The 20,961-nt window shown below is 40.8% G+C and overlaps 1 protein-coding gene across 11 annotated transcripts in view; it reads right to left on the reverse strand.

Annotated features, from left to right (window-relative positions):
* DST (dystonin) overlaps nt 1-20,961 on the reverse strand; it is a 508,664-nt gene that overhangs the window by 196,442 nt on the left and 291,261 nt on the right. For all 11 annotated transcript variants that reach the window (XM_066252929.1, XM_066252970.1, XM_066252888.1 and 8 more), the window contains one exon: nt 13,631-13,797. In XM_066252929.1, coding sequence (XP_066109026.1) covers nt 13,631-13,797 — 167 coding nt within the window. The remainder of the gene's footprint in view (nt 1-13,630; nt 13,798-20,961) is intronic.

A 20,961-nucleotide genomic window follows, 5' to 3' on the forward strand; every position in this document is an offset into this window, starting at 1 on the left:
AAATATATCATTAATCCTAGGAAGGTAAGCAGCAATTTATACTCCTTTATTATCTGATGAGAATGCAAACTTCCAAAGACATCCAGTTACAGTTTTACAACTCTTCGAAGTGTTCACTACCTTGACTTGCAGCTGCCGTTCCTACCCGCCTACTTCCCAGGAAATGATTTGGAAATACTTTCATATGTTTCACATGCCACCAATTTGATCACTGAAAAGTGATCGTACATTTCTTATAGAAACAATAAATCTACCACTGTGAAAGGTTTGCAATTTCAGTCCCTCCCTAGTCATCTCCTACAGCCTGGTCATTGTTAGTCTTCCTTTGGGCTTTGTCTCTGTTTGTCTGGGACTTCCAGAAGAGACCCGGCCGTGACCTGTCCACCTTTCTTACTTTTTCATAGTCTTGCTGGGATATTATAACCTTTAAAAACTTCAGCTATTTTCCACATAAAGAAGATGGGTTTCTTTTCACTGTGACATCTCCTTTTCACGTAACATTAACAGGCAATGCCATTCCTACCTCAGGTGTGACTAACCAAGGACGACTCTAGACTGTTAGCGTGGGGAAGGCAGCGCCCATGTTCCTGTGTTCTCCTGTAGAGAGCTGAGCATGGACTATGTTGGTTTCCTTCGTTTCTGGAAACCTTTCAAAATCATGTAATATAACCTCTGCCACCTAGTCTTTTAATGGAAAAGAGCCAATTCTAACTCTTCCTTCGGTTATTATACTATGATAATGCAGTATTTTTTGAATGAATCATCATGGGATGCAATTTTTAAAAACACAGGTTTATATGCCAGCTTTCTCTATTAATTATTAAAAACGGTATAAAAGTGAAAATTTATGAAAATAACATAAATTTTAAATTGGAGGTATAAAACCAAAACAATTTAGAATGAGGCCAAAATGAACAAACCACTTATATGTATGCTTAGTGCCCTTGATTTGTCCCAACATGTAGGACAAAAAAGAGCAAAAACATACTAAGAAAATATGGCTGCTGTAATGAAACAAAAGTTTTAGATAACAGTAACGCTTATTTTTCACACAACACACATTTTTAAAAAGTATTCTTTCTAGACAAAATAGATACATATACCCCCATGCATACACACACACACACACACTCACACACACATAGATACTTATATACATATGCATTCACATGTATATATGTATATGTGGATACATGTATATGTAACATTAGGATATCACCACCCACACTGACAGATAACCAAACTAGCAGAACACTAAAACTGCAGAAGAAATTTTTTGGGAGTACAGGCACTTCAAAGTAACTTTCTTCAAACATGTTATGAACGTGTTAGCGCTCACAAGAGAATTAGACGGGATTCTGGGAGAAAGTGTGACTATAGTTAATAACACTGTATTGCGTATTTGAAAGTAGCTGAGAGACCTTAAAAGTTCTTATCACAAGAGAAAAAAGTGTTTTGTAACTATGTGTGATGACAGATGTTACCTAGACTTACAGGGGTGGTCATTTTGCAATACATGCAAATATAGAATCATTATGCTGTACACCTGAATTTAATATAATGTTGTATGTCAATTATACTTCAACTTTTAAAAAAACCTGCAATACTATCAGGTAATTGTTACAAGACAAGCACAAAGCAGACATAAACACAAACACGTCTACTGTCTTATGCCCTCAGTAAGAGACAGCAACACTTATAACTCCTTTCCACTGCTGATTTTGTTTGTTTAACTCTAGAGGAAAAGAACACACTTAGGGTTGGGGGTGGAGGACATTTCATGTTAGCCCGACTCTGGAACACACTGTCAATGAGGAAGTCTGGAGAAGACAGCACTGGGGACGTGGGGACAGACGACCAGTGCACGGTGAAGGGCGGGCAGCGAGGGGCCATGGTGAGACTGAGGCTGGTGGACGGCAGGGGCCAAGAGGATGCAGGATCTCATGAACTTCTGCAAAGATTCTGAATATTTTTGCAAGAACTACAAAAAACCATTTAAATGCATTAAGGCAGGTTAAAAGAGATCAAACGATCAGATCAGAGGTCAGATGGAGAAGAAATTTAAAGTGGTAAAAGCATCCCCACAGAATCCAGGTTGGAGACCACAGCGACTTGCCAGAGAACACGGTATCAGGTGGGGAAAAGGGAAGAGGCCAGGGGATAATTTATAAGGTCAAGTCCACAGAACATAGTTTTATAACACTGGTTCTAGTAATAAGGGGTGGAGGTAGGGATGAGAGTCAACACAAGAAAGAAAAGAGAAAGTTGAACAGGAAACCCTGAAAGACTCAATACAGGCCCCACAGGAGAGAGGCGGGTCGCAGAGAACTCTGAAACCCAGGAAACAGGAGGTAAAACCAGGGGGGGTGTCGTGCTGTCAAGCTAAAGAAAAAGTACAAGAAGAAAAGACTGGTTCAGAGAATCAAATACTGAGAAGAAAGATGAGATCTGAAAACGGTCTCCAGATTTAGCCACAAAGAAGTCACTCATTGAGCCTAGAAGAGGTGGTTTGGTGGATTCAGGTGCCAGAATCCAGATCAGAGTGGGTTGAGGAATGAATATGGAATAAAGAAATAGAAACAGAGCATAGAGACGACTCCGTTGAGGAGTCTGGCCTTTAAGGAAAGGAGTAATATATAAATAAGGCAGTAGATGAAAAAAAGCATGGCGGTGGGAGCAGGTTACTGTTTGATGTTTTAGTAACAAAGGCTTCGATGAGCTTAAAGTCTAATGAGAAAGGTCTGTTGAGAGAAGAAAGTTTAATATGATGAGAAAGCTGGTTTGGGGGGGGCAATGGTGGAACTGGGCTCCAGAACACGGGAAGAGGAGGTCAGGCCTTGGGTAGATGTGAAAGGCTTCCTCTGTGAACAGAGGCGAGGATGGATGCCAAGAAGGAAGGTTTGTCACTTTGGTAGCAGAAGAAAGACTTCTCACTGGCTGGCTTTGTTTTCTCTGAGAGCAGGAATTGAGATCATCGGTTAACACTGCGGGAAGGAAAGACGGTGTGAGGGAGGAAAGGTAAGCCAGCACAGAAGAAGGCATCTTGGTCAGAACCGCCTGCGGCTGGAAGCACGAAGTCACCTGCCCTGAAGTCTAACTCTGTCCTGTACGCTTCCTTGCTCGGATCTGTGCACAGACAAAGCACAGAGCTGGGCTCATACAGAATCAGGCTTTCCTGGGGAGCTGGTATGCCCTCAGCAGCTTGCAAGAAACTGGAAAGGATTCTGTGAAAGTTTAAAAAAAATATTTTTAAACCCAATTCCTTCACCTAGAGACCAGCTTTAGAACAACCTCTGTACTTCAGAACACAACTCACCAACTCACACACAGATACGTGAAGCTACATATGCCACTGAACATCTGCTCTCCAATAAATCACACAAAAAGCTGTCATTAAGTATGCCTCACTTATCCTAGAATGGCAGAGCAGTTGCCATAACAAATTCCTGAAGATGACTGTTTGGATTAAATCATGTTCGGGCTGAGCATATTCTTACTATTCTTGTTGGTTCAAAAAGCATCTCACCTCCCCACCCCACCCTCAGGTGAAAGAAAAAAAAACACCCCTGTGATACGGCCCTCCCTCCTCCCCCACCCTGCAAATCAATACACACATGCAGAGACCCACCCACAGTTGCATAACTAGGTGCAACTGTGGTCTTTTATGCTCATATTTCGACACATATCATTGAAAGAAACACAGCCAAGAACTTCAAGGTAGCAACAAACTACGAAGGTAATTTTCCCTTTTCTCAAAACTAGATACCTGAGTTCACTTCAAATATTCTTCCAATTTTTTCCTACAAACTGACTCTTTACTCACAACAAGGGAGAAGGCAGAGAACGAGAAATACTGTAACTTACAGCAAGCGTTCTTAGTACGTGAAGAACGGAATCTCACCTCAGAAAGGAAAAGATACTTAATAAAAATATGACTCACTTTGCCAACCATCCACTCTGCAACAGCCTCATAGAATTTAATAAATACAGAAAATGGTACTGACTCTGACAGCGAAGAGACTCCTTCAGTACCTACATTTTAGTGAACTTCTGAGTAAATTATAAGTAAGCCTCGGTGACTAGGGTCAACACCACCAGCCCTGCGCCCCCACCACCACCAGAAAAAGGAGACAGCTCGGCTGATTTTTACTCTGGTAGAAAACAACAAATAAACTACTTCGTATCATAGAAAAACGTCTATGAATCTATAAATGAGTCAAAATAAAAGCAGTGTTGTCGTGAAATAGATGGACCCTTCCAAGAAAGGTCGATGGAGAGGTGACCTGCCCGCTGCTCCTGCAATGTAAGAGACCTTCAGGTAAGAGAAAGGTAGGAGGAGGCGGAGGGGAAACGGGACGAGGAGGATATGGCAGGTCTGGAAGTAAGGGAAGTCTTTCATCAAAGCTCATCTGCTCGTGAGCTGGACGGTCACGGGCCCTATTATTAGTGGAGCTGCAGAGGTCTGTAAGGTGGGCCACTGACCTGCATTACACACTTCCTGAATCTCTGGTTTTGGGATGGGCACCCTCTCACATGTTCTCCCACCAAGACGGCCCACACTGCTGGTGCTCCTTTTAAAGGATCAGATCATTCAGACTTGCCAACTTATTTGGCCATTTTCCCCACTGTAGTCTTAACGCATACATGTTTAGACTAACAGCTTGCACACCATACACAGGGATTCACAGGTCTGCACTTTCAGCTCTGGCACATACTGGAAAAGTTAAAGACAAATCAAAGAGTAAATTAAAGTTGCAATAATACAATTCACAAATAAAGTAAGGAATTGTTTCTTGCTTAAAGGTTAAAGGCCTCTTGGGGGGGGGAATAGTACAGAGGGGGATATATCAACACAATTGTTTTGGCAGACAATTCAGATATATGTCTTAAAATTTAAATGTAATATCCTTTGACCCAGCAATTTAACTTCTAGGGTCTTATCCTATAGACATATCCACATATCTGCATAAAGACACAAAGTCCAATAGAACATTTTTAAAGAGCAAATAACATAAGTCTGTCAGTAAGATGCTATTAATTAAGTTATATCCATATAATAGAATACTATACAGCATTTAAAAGAATAAGGTAAATCTATTTGTTCTGACATGGAAAGATGTTGAAAACAGATTAAGGGAAAAAAAGAATAATGCAAAATAACATATATTTTATTATCTTATTTATGTTTTTAAAAAGATCATTTATGTGTTCAAGATTAGGTGCTTGCCTGACCAGGCGGTGGCGCAGTGGATAGAGCGTCGAACTGGGATGTGGAGGACCCAGGTTCAAAACCTCAAGGTTGTCAGCTTGAGCAAGGGCTCACCTGGTTTGAGCAGGCTCACCAGCTTAAGCCCAAGGCCGCTGGCTTGAGCAAGGGGTCATTCTGTCTGCTGTAGCCTCCTCGCCCCTGCCCTGGTCAAGGCACATATGAGGAAGCAATCAATGAACAACTAAGGAACTAAGGTGCCGCAACAAAGAACTGATGCATCTCATCTCTCTCCCTTCCTGTCTGTCCCTATCTGTCCCTCTCTCTGACTCTTTCTGTCTCTGTCACCAAAAAAAAAGAGTAGGTGCCTATGTAAACTATTCCTTAATAAAGTTGACCCTTCTTCCAAAATAATATATATATATAGGTATTTATATATGCATAGAAAAATTCTGAAAGAATATGAAAGAAACTTAACATCAATTTCCTCAAGAATCCAGTGGAGGGAAAAGTCATTATTTCAATATAGTATACCCTTTTACTATATATGATTATTTCATATTAATGTATTTTCAGTTAGTTTTTTTTTTTAAATCACAGATACAAAAAAAAAAATAGGACTGTGGCAAGGAATGCCTACTATAGAAACTGCTACAAAATTTACCAGGCTTTATGTTGAGGACAGCCAGTGTGCCATCTTCTTGTTATGGGAGTGTGCCACTTTTTCAATTTTCTGACTTAAAAAAATGGAACTAGGTGAATTTCAGCTAAGCCTTACAGAGAATTTCTGTATATTAATCTCAATCACAGGGTCAGGGACATAGAAAGAAGGTAATATACGTAGATATTTCCTCTACATACCAAACAATATCCCCAAAACTGCATGTAAAAATAAACAGATATAGGCCCTGGCCGGTTGGCTCAGCGGTAGAGCGTTGGCCTGGCGTGCGGGGACCCAGGTTCGATTCCCGGCCAGGGCACATAGGAGAAGCGCCCATTTGCTTCTCCAACCCCCCTTCCTCTCTGTCTCTCTCTTCCCCTCCCACAGCCAAGGCTCCATTGGAGCAAAGATGGCCCGGGCGATGGGGATGGCTCCTTGGCCTCTGCCCCAGGCGCTAGAGTGGCTCTGGTCGCGGCAGAGCGACGCCCCGGAGGGGCAGAGCATCGCCCCCTGGTGGGCAGAGCGTCGCCCCTGGTGGGCGTGCCGGGTGGATCCCGGTCGGGCGCATGCGGGAGTCTGTCTGACTGTCTCTCCCCGTTTCCAGCTTCAGAATAAAATAAAATAAAATAAAATTAAAATAAAATAAAATAAAATAAAATAAAATAAAATAAAATAAACAGATCTACTGCCTGACCGGAGGTGACACAGTGGGCAGCGCATAAACCTAGGATGCTGAGGACCCAGGTTCAATACCTCAAGGTCACCAGCTTGAGCGAGGTCTCACCAGCTAGAGCTCCCCAGTCAAGGCACACACGAGAAGCAATCAATGAACAACTAAAGTGCTGCAACTACAAGCCGATGCTTCTTATCTCTCTCCCTTCCTGTCTGTTTCTCTCCCTCTCTCACAAAAATAAATAAATAAAAATAAACAGATACATTAAAACCAGTCACGGCATGTGGACACAAACTTGTATACTTCTCTTAGACACAGATGCTTTACAAGCAGTGCATACAAGCTCTCTAAAGATTTATAATTGTGGTAACGGTTAGAAGTCAACCATTTATGCTCTCAGAGTTCAACTGTTTTGAGTTTATTTAGTAAGATAAATAAGCAATTTGATGTTTCCTCATACTGTGATACTTGCAACTTTTTTTTTTGGCAGAGAGAGTCAGAGAGAGGGACAGATAGGAACAGACAGACAAGAAGGGAGAGAGATGAGAAACATCAATTCTTCATTGCGGTTCCTTAGTTGTTCATTGATTGATTTCTCATATGTGCCTTGACCGTGGGGCTATAGCGGACCGAGTGACCCCTTGCTTGAGCCAGCAACCTTGGGCTCAAGCTGGTGAGCTTTTTGCTCAAACCCGATGAGCCCACGCTCAAACTGGCAGCCTCGAGGTCTCGAACCTGGGTCCTCTGCATCCCAGTCCGATACTCTATCCACTGCACCACCACCTGGTCAGGCTATACTTGCAACTTTTTAAAAATGCGCAACTTGCAGGACTCTGAGTCTATGCCCATGGCCACACAAACCAGAGCCCACACCCATATATTTGCACATACACATACACATCCCCGACCTCTGGGTTCTGCAGCCCGAGGACAGATCAAATTCTGAGGGATAACAATCACCTAGTCAACACTAACCCATCTTCTTAAGGAAGCACACTACCAACCCTAAAGGGCCTGTTGTAAACCAGTTCAATCCAGTTTAGCTTGTAAGGTGTGACTGACTCCAAGCATGTGGCTGCATCACAGGCCTCCAGGTTAAACTATTAAATGAGATGATTCTGACCACAGCCCTGCAGTCTAACCTTCCCAATTACAGCACCTTTAAATGTCTGAAATAATGAAATATGATGGTCCCATTAAGTTCTAATTGAAAAGGCACACAATGAACAAAATAACTGCTACCTTCCCAGCGACACACTCAGAGCAGTGAAAAGTTTCTAGCTGCCTAATTAGAAAATATTTAAATGGCATGCTCCTGAATACTACCTATTTCAAAAGTGTGGAGTCTTAGTTGGGTAATATAGTTAAAACATGCTTATGAAAAGAATGCCTTAAAAAGAGAATTAATTAAATGAATGGGATAAATTAAAAATAAGACTAGGACAAGCAGAAACTAGCAAACGGAAATAATCTCTCTTCAAAACAACCATGCCAACCCCCTGGCGTTTTTGTCTTGACACACTGAGTATCTTTCCACACCACCACCCGAGGCTCAGCGGGGCCTGCTGCACACCGTGTGCTAGACCTTCTGGCCCGTGGGCTGCACTCATGCTCACGCCTGCTCGGGCAAACATGTTTTCCCACGGAGAGATGCTGGGTGCCGCTGTTTTGGAACTTGGCTTTTATCAATGTTCTAGGGCCGATCCCCTCTTGGAGAGACTGATAAAGTAAGACAAGTCAGGAGCTGAACTACAAGCTGAAAGGCAGAGCTTTATTTCCCTTAGAAAGGAAAAGCTCGATTTTACTGATGCCAGAGCACACTTGAAAATAAGAGCACGCAACTCTCAGCCGAACGCCCTGCGTGTAACACCTTCCTCTGAAGAACATGGACTATTGTGGAGTTTTGCTCCTCTAGCTCTGTCTGAACCTTTGGTGACTCACTGTAATCTACCAGTGTTTACGGGGTGCTCCCAAATACCCTGGGTATTGGTTCTTGGTTAATTCTCCTTCATCCTCTCTTGTTTTTAAAGCTACTTACTTATCAAATGCTTTTGTGACATCCTTTTGATCTAAGTCCATCAAATCCAGTCTTCCTTGTTATTCTTTTGAATGAAAATCAAGGCTAAGGGCAATAGTGAGGCTTTTTACCTAAGATCTCTTACCAGTTGTGGTTTTCAGTAAAAAAAAAAAATTTAATATGCTTTAAAGAAACTTTAAACTATACAAACAAAGCAAGCAGAAACTAGTACAGATATATGACATTTTTATTATTTGAACCCTATCCATTGAAAACTAAACATAAATAGATGTTCTTAGAAAGAATGAAAACAGAATTTCCTAAGATAATTAATAGAACAACATCATGGTTTTTCAATGACCTATTTAAATTGAACCTATCGAACTGTCTCGTGTAATCTCTTCCACTAAATCTTATTACATTAGCATTCTTATTATTCACTGTGTAACCCAGCCTCTTCAACCCCGTTAGGCTAATATGACATACTAAAACTACAGAAAACTTCACATGTGATTTTGCTCTTATGCTAAAAGTTTTCATGTTCCCTTATGTACAATTTTCCTCACTGCATCAAGAGTTTTTACTGATGCTATTTTCATAAATGACTAACTGAAGTCAAGCAATCAATGTTGTCCCTCATTAATTTCTTACAAGGGACAAAAATCTTAGTTGGCAGTTATATACGATTGTATTTATTTAGCCATTTCTTCAATTCATCAGAAATATTCATATATCTTTGCTGAATATCATTAATCTTCAAGGTTGTAGTATCACCATTGTTCTGGTCAACAGTTCTATTTCATGATAATCTAGTTTGCCTACAGGAAATTACTTAAGTAGTTACACAGAAACATATGAGGACTTCAGAATCCAAGGGAACCATGAACACTATTTAAAAGATATGTGATGTTGAGCATGTCAGTTACCTTTGGAGCCTCAGCTTAATATTTGCTAATTTAATAAATTGATAATTAAAATAGTGCCATCTATTTCACAGAACTGTGATAATTTTATCTAAGTATTTATTTTTAATTTTTATTTATTGATTTTTAGAGAGACGGGAAAGGAGAGAAAGAGAGACAGGAACATTGATCTGCTCCTGTATGTGCCCTGACTGGGGATGGAACTGGCAACCTCTGTGCTTCAGGGTAACACTCTAACCAACTGAGCTATCCAGCAAGAGCAGGACTATGATTATTTTAAAAGCTACCACCTATAAAAGACAGCTGGTGAGAAACTGATGCATAGTATTCTGCATATATTTCTGGAGTACCTACAATGTAACAATGACTCTCTTTTCACCTTTATGGGCCATTTTTATTGTATAACATCTACAAATTAATCTTTAGTATATCAATTTTTCTTCATTTTTCTTTCACATAATTATTCAAGAAACAGAAATATTAGAAAATTAAGTTTTCTATGCAATATTTTAGAATAAATTATAAGTAAAGTACTACTTACTGGGGTTAACATTATATCTATTTTTTAAAATCAGTCTATGTGGGAATGAAAATATCCTAGAAATCCAAATCAATGTACTTGATTAATACCTTTGACAGTATTTCCCTTAATACAAAAATCTGAAGAATGCTATTACTGTTTCCATTTCAGATCAACATTTCTAAATCTTTAGAACATATTTTGTAGACAGAAATCTTACCAAATCACTTTTTATGAATAATAGCAGTTTACTTTTAAATGACAAACGCTCTCTATTTTCCTTCTAAGAGCAATCTTTCCCACTCTCTGTGAGGCAGGCAGACTTGCTGTATAGGGGGCATTACATCCCTTCCCAGCCCCTGCAGTAGTCACAAGGGACTCTCCGCTAAGCCCTCACTCCCTCTCAGCAGCCTTCTCAATAATGTGGTTAGACTTGATAATTGAGTAGAAACGAAACCCATGTGCCAGAAGCCAAATAAAATTCATATTAATAATAAAATTTTTTATCTAAAAACATACCAAAAAAGCCCAATTAAGTGGACATGTTTCCATAGCAAATTCAAATACTTCACAAAATTTATGGGAATACAACCCTTAAATAAGACACTACTCTGTAAATGCGAATATTCCTGTTCAATATCCAAATATCTACTTATAGTAAATTTTCAATTGTTTAAAACTTTGTGTCTTTTGTCCTTAGAATAAATCAAGACATTCAATAGTAAAAACTATGTGTAATTCAACCCCACCCATTTAATTCTTACAAAACTAGAATAAAAGCATTCAATTATTATTTTTTAAGTAAAAGGAAAGGCCCAAGGACTGCCATTAAAATACAGTTCTATAGAAGAAAAGTTTCTTGTAGTGGAGAAAAAAAAAACACAGGAAGATTCTATGAGGCACAGGATAACTTAACAAAACCTCATCAGCAAAGTGCCCCTGCAAGCAGTTAGACCTGACAGTCAGCATTTTTACCAGGAATTCTAACAAAGGAAAACAAAGCAAAATAGGAAATCAAAGTCCAATTGAAAGCTAAATAATTTTCTAAAGTGATCACTCTGCCAAAATTAAAGTTCAAAACAAATAATGTTCATAAGACCCAAATTTTCTCCTTAAGCAATACAAGCTCTACAACACTAAACTTCTCTGGGAAATTTTAGGATCTTTGACATAGACACTGACTTAAGAACGTAGGAGAAAAATGCACAGCATGCAGATACAGGTTTATACTGCTAATCCTTCATAAGTCTTGTAGAGACAATGCCTGCAGAGCATTGTTTTCAAAAGTCAATTATTTTAGAATTGCTAGCTCCTAATGTTTTGTTTCCACCTCAAATACTTCAAAAAGAAGAGAGCACACCCTCCAAACTGCATCCTGACGTAAATCCTTTAAGTATAACAATTCAAATGTTTTTCCTCAAAGACCCAGAAGATCTTATCATCCCCAGTATAGAGTGTGTGCAGCTACGTGGGCCTCTGATGGCCTCAAGTTTTAAGTCACATAGGAAGTGCAGTGTGAAAATCACAATTATCTAAACACTCTTGTCATTGTGTTACTAAAGGAGATCTGGTATTTTATTCTGGGCAAGTGTAGGCAAGCTGGTCCTGGGTTTTCTCTTTAATGCAGCCACCTGCACCTCCTCTACTGAAACGCTATTCCATAAAGCAAGCAGACTGCACGTGTGTATGAAAGGGGCTCTGGGCTCAGGATATGTTACAGTTTATAAATGTTAAAATGTCCAGAATAGCCCTGGCCAGTTGGCTCAGTGGTAGAGCGTTGGCCTGGCGTGTGGAAGTCCCGGGTTCGATTCCCAGCCAGAGCACACAGGAGAAGCGCACATCTGCTTCTCCACCCCTCCCCCTCTCCTTCCTCTCTGTCTCTCTCTTCCCCTCCCGCAGCCAAGGCTCCATTGGAGCAAAGATGGCCCGGACGATGGGGATGGCTCCTTGGCCTCTGCCCCAGGCGCTAGAGTGGCTCTGGTCGCGGCAGAGTGATGCCCCGGAGGGGCAGAGCATCGCCCTCTGGTGGGCAGAGTGTCGCCCCTGGTGGGCGTGCCGGGTGGATCCCGGTCGGGCGCATGCGGGAGTCTGTCTGACTGTCTCTCCCCGTTTCTAGCTTCAGAAAAATACAAAAAAAAAAAAATGTCCAGAATAAAAGAGGGGGAAAGAGTAAAAGGGGAGTAAAAGGAAATAAAGGGAAAGGAGAGGGGAGGCAGAGAACTGGATTTCAAGTCAAACAGGCCAAGGGTAGACTCTTAGCTCTGTGACTTCTTAGCAGTGTGGCCCCTATTTGTAAAAGTCGGATAATAACAGTTCCTGCCTTATAGGACTGTTGGGAGATTTGAATGAGACAACATATGGAAAGCACTTAAAGAATACCTAAACTGGCCCTGGCCGGTTGGCTCAGCGGTAGAGCGTGCAGGAGTCCCGAGTTCGATTCCAGGCCAGGGCACACAGGAGAGGCGCCCATCTGCTTCTCCACCCTTCCCCCTCTCCTTCCTCTCTGTCTCTCTCTTCCCCTCCTGCAGCCAAGGCTCCACTGGAGCAAGGATGGCCCGGGCGCTGAGGATGGCTCTGTGGCCTCTGCCTCAGGCGCTGGAATGGCTCTGATTGCGGCTGAGTGAGGCCCCAGATGGGCAGAGCATCGCCACCTGGTGGGCATGCCGGGTGGATCCCGGTCGGGCGCATGGGGGAGCCTGTCTAACTGCCTCCTCGTTTCCAACTTCGGAAAAATACAAAAAAAAAAAAAAAAAAGAATACCTAAACTAGAGAAAGTTATCAAAATGTTAACTATTGTATATAATTATTATTTTATTATTATAATCAAATAAGGCTTACTATAGGAAGATATTCAGTTCTTCAACAACACAATATAATCTTTGAAAAACTATGAAAAATAACTGAGGTAAAAAAAATACATAGTTTTCAATAAATGCTGTCTCAGGACTTGGCTTCTTACAAGGTAATAATAGCATGGACTCAAGAGCCAGGGTGCCTGGGTTTAAATCCCAAGTTGGCCACTTACTGGTTGTGTGACTTTAAGCAAATATGTACTCTGTGTCTGTTTCTGTCCATTAAGTGGGGGTGACAATATCCCCTTAGGGATGTGATAAGGATTAAATGAATTAATACATGTAAACTTTTTAGAATCGTGCTTGGAACTTGGATTTAGTTGTTAGTAATTCTCACCGGGAAATTGTCTACCCCCCTGTCATTGGCTACTGTTAAACCTACCTACTCAACAGAGTAAATAGACTAGGAGACTATAATTTGGAAATTTGTGAGCTCTCAGCCTGAACTAAACCCTGATCCTCCGACTCACCAACTCTCTATGTACACAAACTTGGCCACCTACCTGTAGATTCTACATCTCAGAGCTTACTAACTGCTGGATTACTGGCACAATCCAAAGACATATGCTACCTATGTGTGCCTGCGTGTGTGCGCCAAGTTTAAGAGGGAAGATCTCTGCGTGGTGGGCATGTGACATTTTGTCTTTTACCTGACTGTATTTTCTAATTTTCTGCCATGCACATGTATTTCTTCTATAGTAATAAAAGATTATTTAAAAATTTGAAAATGAAAAGAATTCATGTTTGTCTATGGAGAACAATCCTATAAATTCCATACCTGTATTTATGAATGATGGCATTAAACAGTTTTCCATCTCTCCAGCAGGTAGTGAAATTTTCACACCGTATTCCAGCATAACCCTCTGTTGCCTGCTGTGTCCACAGTAGCAATCTCTCTTTCGCAGACATATCCTCTGACTCTCCAGTAACATGGATATCCGATATCTAAACATAACGGAAAGTGTTAAATCATTAGGAAGGAAGGAAGTCAACTGAGATTAAGAACCTACTATGTGCCAAGCACTGTACAAGTGCTGTTTTAATATTCGTAACTCTCTCACTTAGGCGAAGTGTATTTTCTCCATTTTACGTCTAGGGAAACTGAGTTTCAAAGAAGTTCATAGATTGAAAAGCTTAAAGCTAAGCATCTAATCTTTTTTTATTATAGCCAAATGTCACAGCATTTAAAAAAAATTACCTTCCTCTTGATTAATCAGATCTGTTAAAACAACTCATGCAAACATTCTTCCAAGTTCAAATGGATCAAAAGTAAAACTCACAAAGTAACCTACATTACCACCTGCGGAGCAGAATTTGATCTAGCACGTCTTATGCAGAGAAGAAAAAACAGTACTCTCTCCAATTAACTACATTACATAACAAGTTAGCCTAAACCAAGTCTAATTTTCTCCTGAGTCCTTGCTCAACCTACTCAACATGAAACCTTTAACATCTGATGTTTTCTCTATATTTTTTGTTTTCATTACATTTTCTAAAAGTCTTTCCCATTAAATGATTTTTAAAAACAGGTCACCAGTTCACATGATTTACATTTTCTCAAGAACCTCTTTGGTAAGGGTCCTACTTAATCTGCTGGTAATGATATTAAGATGCAAGTGACTTTACCAGGGGCCACACAGTAATTCCAAAGCTGGATTAACACCAACAAACAACTGTTCCCTCATTCAGTGCAGGACACAAAGCCAAGGGATCAAGAAGACAGGTGGCAAGCCAGGATCAGGATGAGCAAATAAGAGATTGGAAGCAAGACATAGGGAGGTTCAAATCATTTTGTAACAGCAAAAAAAGAAATCGCTAAAGTCACGAGATCGGCTTCTAGTCCTGGCCACTGGCCCCATGGCTGTGAATAATTCATTTCATGTCTGTGAATGAGCTTCTCCAGCTAGAAATGAGGGTGTTGGAAGTAGAATCAATAATGTTTAAGACTCTTTGGTCTAAAGTTTTACTATGAGATTATATATACAACACAGAAGACAGAGGTCAAATCAGGCAGAGTCCAGCAACTGAAGGTAGAGAACTAAAAACAAAACAAAAAACAGACTAGGCCCTGGCCGGTTGGCTCAGTAGTAGAGTGTCGGCCTGGCATGCGGGGGACCCGGGTTTGATTCCCGGCCAGGGCACATAGGAGAAGCACCCATTTGCTTCTCCACCCCCACCCTACTTCCTCTCTGTCTCTCTCTTCCCCTCCCGCAGCCAAGGCTCCATTGGAGCAAAGATGGCCCGGGCGCTGGGGATGGCTCCTTGGCCTCTGCCCCAGGCGCTAGAATGGCTCTGGTCACGGCAGAGCAACGCCCCGGAGGGGTAGAGCATCGCCCCCTGGTGGGCAGAGCATCGGTGCCGGGTGGATCTGGTCGGGCGCATGCAGGAGTCTGTCTGACTGTCTCTCTCCGTTTCCAGCTTCAGAAAAATACAAAAAAAAAAAAAAAAAGAAAAGAAAAGAAGAAAAACAGACTAAAGAAAAGCCTCTAGTCACTGTGGCAATGCCAAGCTCAAACAGGAAGCCCTTCATTGCTTCCAGCTGCCACAAGAGACCAGGCGTGGCCAACCCAGGGACCTGGGGCAAGAACGCTGCAGCAGTGAAGGCCACACCAGGCCTGCAGCCCCTCGTCCCACTGCGTGGGGATGGCAGACACACACACACACTCCCTCTCTCCAGCACTCAGCAGACAGCTTCCCTCTGTGGAGCTCCACTCACAGCACGGCAGACACACGCTCTGAACAAGCGGCCGGGACTTTAATCATCTTTCCTAGGAGGCTGTGTTAACACCTGCAGCACGGAAAAGAAGCATGCTCGTGAACACATGATAAAGGATATACAGGAAGGGGTGTCTTTCCTTCTTCTTTTTTTAAAAAAATTTTCCATTGATTTGAGAGAAAGAGAGAAAGGGGAAGGGAAAAAGGGAGAAAGAGAAGCATCAACTATTGTTCCACTTAGTTGTTCCATTTAGGTATGCTCATTGGTTGCTTCTCGTAAGTGCCCTACCCAGGGATTGAACCCACAACCTCGGAATGCCAAGACGATACTGTCCACTGAGCAACCTGGCCAGGGCACTTCTTTATTATTATTTTTTAATGTGGACAAAAGTACTGGAAAATCACCGTATTTTTCTGCCCAACTTCTAACTGATACTCTGGGTTTGAAATTATACTAGGGAACCTTCCAGGCATGTTGTATAAGTTTAAATCCCATCTCCACCACTTACATGTTCAAGTTACTGAGCTGCTTTAAGATCGCTCCCTCACTTGTGAAAAAATAACAGTAACAATCATGACACTGTATTATAAGAATTCAACAATGTGAGCACAGTGTAATTAATGCCTGGCATGTAATACGTGCACACTCAACATGTCAACTATTTTATTGTGCTTCTATTTCTTTGAGGAAGGGAGAAGCACAAACTTGGCTTCACTGTTCTCCCAATTCTTTTCCTATAAAGAGTAAAAGATAAAGCTCTCAAACTTGATGCCTCAAAATACTCAAAATCTATGAACACAAGGGTTTAGAGAAACTAAGCTAGGAGAGTATAAATGAAAAAATTGATCCTTTAGGTAAAATGCCACAAGTCGCTCTTAACCTTTACAGACCATAAACCCCACTGCTGTGGGGAACCCTCACAATGCAGGAGCTACATGGTATTGATAGCTGCATCGAGAAAAAGCAGGTAGCTGGGGGGGGGGGTACTTTCTCCCGGGTCAAGAACATTCCATGCTAGTTCAGTCATAAAAGTAATTACCTACTAACAAGGGAAATCAGTACATTTCAAACACAAGGTACTAATTTTGGTTTAATAGGTTCAAGTGTTAAGCAGCATTTTACCCGAGGAATGATATTAAAGGAAGAAAAGTTTAGAAGTCTGAAAATAGTCTCAATACCAACCAAAACAAAATCATATATTCTTATTAAATAAGTTTCTAATAGATGAATTTCAGATTGTTATAACACACACACACTCGCAGACAGAACTGCAGTGTTACACATACTTACACTATGTAAAAGGCTGTGATTTAAAAATGTATATTCACATGCACCCCCATGATCATCGTAGTATTAGTCACAGTGGCCAAGACATGGAAACAACCAAAGTGTCCCTCGATAGAGGATTGGATAAAGATGTGGTACATACATGCAATGGAATACTACTCAGTCATAAGAAATGATAACATAGTGACATTTACAACAGCATGTAATGACCTTAAGAACATTATACTGAGCAAAGTAAGTAAATTAGAAAAAGTTAAGAACTCTATGATTTCACACACAGGTGGGATATAAAATTGAGGCTCATGGACATAGATAAAAGTGAGTGGTTACCCAGGGGATGTAGGTGGGGAAGAGAAGTAAAGAAGGACAAATATATGGTAACAAAAAATAATTTGACTTAGGATGATGGGCACACATACAGTCAACAGTTAAAATGCTATAGAGATGTTTACCTAAAACCTGTGTACTCTTACTGCTCAATGTCACCCCATTAAATTTAATTTCAAAATAAAAAATTTTTTTAAATGTATACTCAAACATGTATGAACCAAGCTTGAACATATCAAACACTACTTACACATAAACTCATTTCAGCTTCTCCTGCTATATCCAATTAACTGAATATTATCCCCATGGGAAAATAAAAGGTATTTTAAAAAATATACTGTACCATTATCCACTATCTATAGCGATACCATAGAGCCAAACTATAAAGAATAACAAATTAAAAACTAAAAATTGTAAATCTGCTCTTGTCATTCATGACCCCTGATATATCAATAAAATCAGCAAGATAGCCTGAATCCTCCATCAATGACAGGTCAGGTTGGATTCTGGGAAGTAATCAAGCCTCCTTCTTTCAAATCCTGGAGGCAATACAGTGATGATGTGAGAGTTTCCATTCAGGCTGCCTGGGTTCAAATGCCATTCTCCAACAGTTAATCAATACAGTTTCAATAATATTTTGTATTACTTTCAGTTGTATAGATAGCATAATGCTTAGAAAATCATATACTTTAAAAGTGACCCCCCCCCATATTCCCTATGCTGTATTTTACATCCCTGTGACTATTTGGTTACTACCAATTCATACTTCTTAACCTCTTCCCCTTTTTTACCCAGCCCCCCACCCCCACCCCCTCTGGCAACCACCAATCTGTTCTCTGTACCTGTGAGTCTGTTTCTATTTTGTTTGTTCATTTATTTTGTCTTTAAATGCCACATATAAGTAAAATCATATGGCATTTAGCTTTCTCTGTCTAGCTTATTTCACTTAACATAATACCCTTTAGGTCTGTCCATGCTGTCCCAAATGGTAAAATTCCATTCTTTTTATGCCCAAATAATACTCCATGATACATGTGTGCCACATCTTTTCTATCTATTCATCTACTGATGGGAACTTGGGTTGCTTCCTTATCTTGGCTATTGTAAATAACACTGCAATAAACATTCAATTGCATTGAATCTATAGATTGCTTTGGGTAGTATAAACATTTTGACTATTAATTCTTCCTATCCATAAGCATGGTATATGCTTTCATTTATTCATATCTTCTTCAATTTCTTTCTTCAATATCTTATAATTTTTTGAGTTACAGGTATTTTACTTCCTTGGCTAAATTTATTCCTAGGCATTTTTTAATGCAATTGTGAATTGATTCTTTTCTTAGTTTCTCTTTCTGATAGTTCATTATTGGCATATAAAAATGCAACTGAGTTCTGAATATTTATTTTGTGTCCTGCTACTTTACTGAACTCATTTATCAGTTATAGTAGTTTTTTGATGGAATGTTTAAGGTTCTCTCTTGATGGTAACATGTCATCTACAAATAAGGAGTTTTTCTTCTTTCCAATTAGGATTATGACCCAGAGCTATTCACATAATCTCTCTAAAATCCATTTCCTCATTTAAAAAATTTAAATGATGACATATAACTTCTATTCCTTGCATGGTTCTAAAGAGTAAATGGAATAATCCACATCAAGTGTTTTAACACAGTGCCTGGCACATAGAAAACTATAAATGTTAGCTTCTCCCACCACAATTTTATTTGTAGCACCTGCTGCTTAAAATAAAGCTTCTCACCAGCAATCTGTCAGCTAGCGTCAGAAACAAACAACTTTACACCAAAGTTCCTTTTGGAAACTTGAAGCCCTCATGCCTCGCATCCAGGTCATCATTGACTACCACCCAAATTCAAGTTCTTCCTGTAACTGAGCCTCTCATGCCCATATTATATCTCTCCTGATGCAGCTTGCCACCATTTCTAAACTTTCCAGAACTATTTATTCCATGGCAAACAAAGTCTCTTATACCTTCATTACTTGACACTGCCTCTTCGTTTCTCCTGAACTCCAGGTCTCCCCGCTGCATTGACGCCAGTCGCAGGCACCATGAGCTGGGCAATTGTATTCTAGCTCCCCCAGTGATGCAAAGCCAGTAGTTTTTGGTCATTAGCCTTATGTGTGAAGACCTCGTTTTTTTCACTGGAGACCATTTGTGCACTACCACCTTCTTCCTCTCCTCAGAAATGATCCCCAGATCCCAAACGTTTGGCACCTGGCTGAGTGTGTGCCTTACTCCTTGTCCTTACACTCCTTGACCTTCCCTCTACTGTAGCTGTTCATGCACCACATCCTGGGTCTCATCAGCATGAACCAGAACACGTCCACCTCAGATATTTCACTTCTGAGAGCAATTCTCCATTCTCCTAGCACTTTCATTCCCTGACTCTAGCTAAACCAATGATCGGACTTTGCCAACATCTCCTACACCTTGCTTTTCTCAGTTTTGTCCCAATTTTTTTTAAAAAAATTTTTCTGAAGCTGGAAATGGGGAGGCAGTCAGACAGACTCCCGCATGCGCCCGACCGGGATCCACCCGGCATGCCCACCAGGGGGTGATGCTCTGCCCATCCGGGGCGTCGCTCTGTCGCAACCAGAGCCACTCTAGCACCTGAGGCAGAGGCCAAGGACTCATCCCCAGCGCCCGGGCCATCTTTTTGCTCCAGTGGAGCCTTGGCTGTGGGAAGGGAAGAGAGAGACAGAGAGGAAGAAGGGGGGGTGGAGAAGCAGATGGGTGCTTCTCCTGTGAGCCCTGGCCGGGAATCGAACCCGGGACTCCTGCACGCCAGGCTGATGCTCTACCACTGAGCCAACCGGCCAGGGCCAGTTTTGTCCCAATTTATGAGCCCTCTTCTACCTCTACCTCCTCTTTCTGGCCTGGCCAACATGAGTCGTCATTTTAATCAATTTCCTTAACTCTCTCACACCTTTCTGCTTACCCTGCCCACACCTCAGTCCTGGTCCAGTCAGCTCTATGTCTTCTCTACTTGGCCCTTAAGCTTTAGCCCTTTGAGTGGTGAGCTTTTTCATGTTCGCTGACCCCCGGGAGTGAGTTTTTTTCAAAAAATGAAATTAGTTCCAGTAACAGTTTTACTAAATTAATATCATGTTTGTTTGATAACCAATTCATGGAAACAAGAAGAACATACATTTGCCATTTTTAAATGTTGCCTTACACATTTTTAAAATAAATCGATCGTACTCTGGATGGTCAGGAGGCACGAGGATGTACATGAATGTCCGTATTACTCAAAGGGTTAAACTATAAAGCCCTGTTACAGAAAACCATACTACTATGTGAACCGAATGAACTCTAATTCCAATTCCAATCATCTATTTTAAGACATGATTATGATAGGTCTAAAATAATACGAGGCTCAAAGCTGCCGCTTTCCCCTAGAACAGAGTCTCACCGTTGGAGACGTGAGGTTCACATGAACTGCCGTCTCCATCTCAACAGCTTCCGATTTTACTTATATGCAAAATCATATTTTTGCCTTATTTTTAACTTTTTAACTGAGCAAGTTCACTGAATTTTTTTTCTGGCTTATTTGCTTTAAATAGGAAACTTCAGTAAATTATCCCAGATTCTGCTGAAATAAAATTTTATTATTTATTATCAGATATAATAAGTTCAAGTCCCACATGTAACTGGTACTGAATTGCTTGCAGCTATGTAACTGGAAAACACCTAATCCTCATACACTTTTTGCTCCATATATACAAAATAGGCCCAATCTTTATTTCACTTGAATTAC

The sequence above is a fragment of the Saccopteryx bilineata genome, chromosome 1 (genome assembly GCF_036850765.1).
Source record: "Saccopteryx bilineata isolate mSacBil1 chromosome 1, mSacBil1_pri_phased_curated, whole genome shotgun sequence".
NCBI lineage: Eukaryota > Metazoa > Chordata > Mammalia > Chiroptera > Emballonuridae > Saccopteryx > Saccopteryx bilineata.